The following is a 2,555-nucleotide window of genomic DNA, read 5'->3' on the forward strand; positions in this document are numbered from 1 at the left end:
TTTGTTATAAATATGGACTATTCTATAAAAGTAATATATAATAGAAAATTTTTTTTGCTAAGAACAATTTACACATTTCGCTGAAATTTTTTATGTCAATTTAAAAAAAATTAGATATGGCATATGTGAAAAAAATATATTTTTTTCTTACTATTAATACTTAACTATAACTAATTACTTGAAGTCCTACGGGTCAAACTAAATCAGAGGGGAAAGAAGAAAAAGAAAAAAAAAATAGAAACCCAAGTTAATCTAGTTTTGTGATTGGCGAGGGGCAGATAGTGTAATATTACACAAAATATACAGAATATTGTAGCCATATCATTGCTAATACAACAGACATGAGTCCACATTTCTCTACATTAATTCCTTTCTTGAGAACTTCAGATAAACCCATTAAAGTGAGAAAAGAAAAAGTCCAGTAAAAGCCCAGACCAATAATCTCGAGTTTCTAACCTAGATATAAATACAAACATCTACTAGTGATTAGATTAGTTCACAGCGCTTCACCTATCTTCTCGAGATTATTTCAGCAATTTAGGGTTTCAGTTATCCGCAGCAGCTGCACACATCAAACATGGCGACTCAGATTAGCAAGAAGAGAAAGGTGAGCTTGTAAACTTTTTCTTTTCATTCAATAGATCCCTTTCGCTGCATCGTATGCTGAACTGATTCCTAGAGTTCTGTAGTTTGTAGCTGACGGTGTGTTCTACGCTGAGTTGAACGAGGTTCTAACCAGAGAGCTTGCGGAAGATGGTTACTCTGGTGTGGAGGTTAGGGTTACTCCAATGAGGACTGAGATCATCATCAGAGCCACACGTACTCAAAATGTTCTCGGTATGTTGATTCTAACCTTCCTTTTGAATCCAAAGCTTTGGACTTTTATGTTAATTGGTTTCATGGGATGTTGTAGGTGAGAAGGGAAGGAGGATCAGAGAGTTGACATCTCTTGTGCAGAAGAGATTCAGGTTTCCTCAAGACAGCGTTGAGCTTTACGCTGAGAAGGTTGCCAACAGAGGTCTCTGCGCCATTGCTCAGGCTGAGTCTCTCCGTTACAAGCTCCTCGGTGGTCTTGCTGTCCGCAGGTTCGACATCTATGCTATACATTTTTGTGTTTTTTTACTTTTCGCATTCAGAATAGTGATGTGCATCCTCATGAAAGCTTATTTATAGAGGTCCTATTTTCCATGGATACTGTATGGAAAGTCACACTCTTTAATTGGATTGTATTGTCAGTTCATAAGGTTTGAGCTAGGTCTTGGCTGGTTGTTGAGTAATCGAGCATTGTGATTTACCTGTCTCTTGTGCTCTCATTTCTTAATAAGAGCCGGATGTTAATATTGCAATTATGTTGTGTTGTGTAGGGCTTGCTATGGTGTCTTGAGATTCGTCATGGAGAGTGGTGCTAAGGGTTGTGAGGTGAGTTCAAATTTCAGTATTCTCTATTTGTTTTATTTGTTTTTTTCTCCACAATAAATCTCTTACACAGTTCATTTCAAATGCTTACTATCAGGTGATTGTGAGTGGAAAGCTTCGTGCGGCACGTGCCAAGTCCATGAAATTCAAGGACGGTTACATGGTTTCCTCTGGTCAGCCCACCAAGGATTACATCGACTCTGCAGTCAGACATGTTCTTCTTAGACAGGTTACTTTCTTGGTTTCACCTTATTGAGTCAGTAAACCGCCAAACAGTGTCTAATTCTAGTCTTTGGCTAAACTTTAAAATGTGCAGGGTGTTCTCGGAATCAAGGTGAAGGTCATGCTTGACTGGGACCCTAAGGGAGTAAATGGACCGAAGACACCATTGCCTGATGTTGTCATCATCCATGCTCCCAAGGAGGAAGATGTCAACTCTGCACCTGCTCAGGTTGCTGCTCCGGCTGCTCTTGTACCGGAAGCTCCCCTCACAGCCGTGGATTACCCTGAGATGATCCCAGTCGCCTAGAAGAAACCCTTTGGTTACTCCTACCATGGGATACTTCTCTTTTTGTTATAACTTTTCTGTATCTCTGGATACTCGCTACTTGTTTTTCCTATGTCCTCGAAGTAGACAAGTTTTTTCTCATGTTGTTTCCAAACTTATGTCGAGTGTTTTCAAGATTGAATGCATTTATTTAGTTCTATGAAAGGTTTGGTCTTAATAAGAACGAGAATGAGTAGTACAACATAATATAATGGATGACCCTTGTAAATTGTAAATACACGCCATTAGTCATAACGAAAACTAAAAATTCAGAACGCTACCCCCTCACTTTATGAATTTATGGCGGTAACCATGATTTATATTTTTTTATAGAAATACTATGAAAGGGTATAAGCATAAACATATAATCCATTGGCTGGAGAAGATCACAATAATCCATTGGCTGGAGAAGATCACGGTTCAAATTTAACCGGATCTATTAACTGACCTGGTTCGAGTTAAACTGGCAGCTCTATTGATGAACCCGGTTTGAATTAAAACGTTTATTGTTTGAACCGAATTTGGTTGGAGATTAGTAAGAAAGACAAAGTGTGTTTAGATGTTCGGATCTTCTTCTCGTCCTTCTTTGCTC

At 38.6% G+C, this 2,555-nt stretch overlaps 1 protein-coding gene across 1 annotated transcript; it reads left to right on the top strand.

Moving 5' to 3' along the window:
* The first annotated feature begins 359 nt into the window (after positions 1 to 359).
* On the top strand, positions 360 to 2,128 carry LOC125584242 (40S ribosomal protein S3-2). The gene is made up of 6 exons (XM_048752424.1): positions 360 to 607; positions 690 to 837; positions 914 to 1,085; positions 1,365 to 1,419; positions 1,514 to 1,645; positions 1,733 to 2,128. Exons 1-6 carry the CDS (start codon positions 578 to 580, stop codon positions 1,943 to 1,945), a joined length of 750 nt encoding a protein of 249 aa, XP_048608381.1. The 5' UTR covers positions 360 to 577; the 3' UTR covers positions 1,946 to 2,128.
* The last annotated feature ends 427 nt before the right edge of the window (positions 2,129 to 2,555 follow it).

Source organism: Brassica napus, chromosome C3 (genome assembly GCF_020379485.1).
Source record: "Brassica napus cultivar Da-Ae chromosome C3, Da-Ae, whole genome shotgun sequence".
Classification (NCBI taxonomy): Eukaryota; Viridiplantae; Streptophyta; class Magnoliopsida; order Brassicales; family Brassicaceae; genus Brassica; species Brassica napus.

Excerpts from the sequence above, each read along its gene's own strand:
- LOC125584242 (XM_048752424.1), top strand. The coding sequence starts at position 578 with ATGGCGACTCAGATTAGCAAGAAGAGAAAG. Across the intron at positions 608-689 it reads AGATTAGCAAGAAGAGAAAG|TTTGTAGCTGACGGTGTGTT; the intron begins GTGAGCTTGTAA and ends AGAGTTCTGTAG. Across the intron at positions 838-913 it reads ACGTACTCAAAATGTTCTCG|GTGAGAAGGGAAGGAGGATC; the intron begins GTATGTTGATTC and ends GGGATGTTGTAG.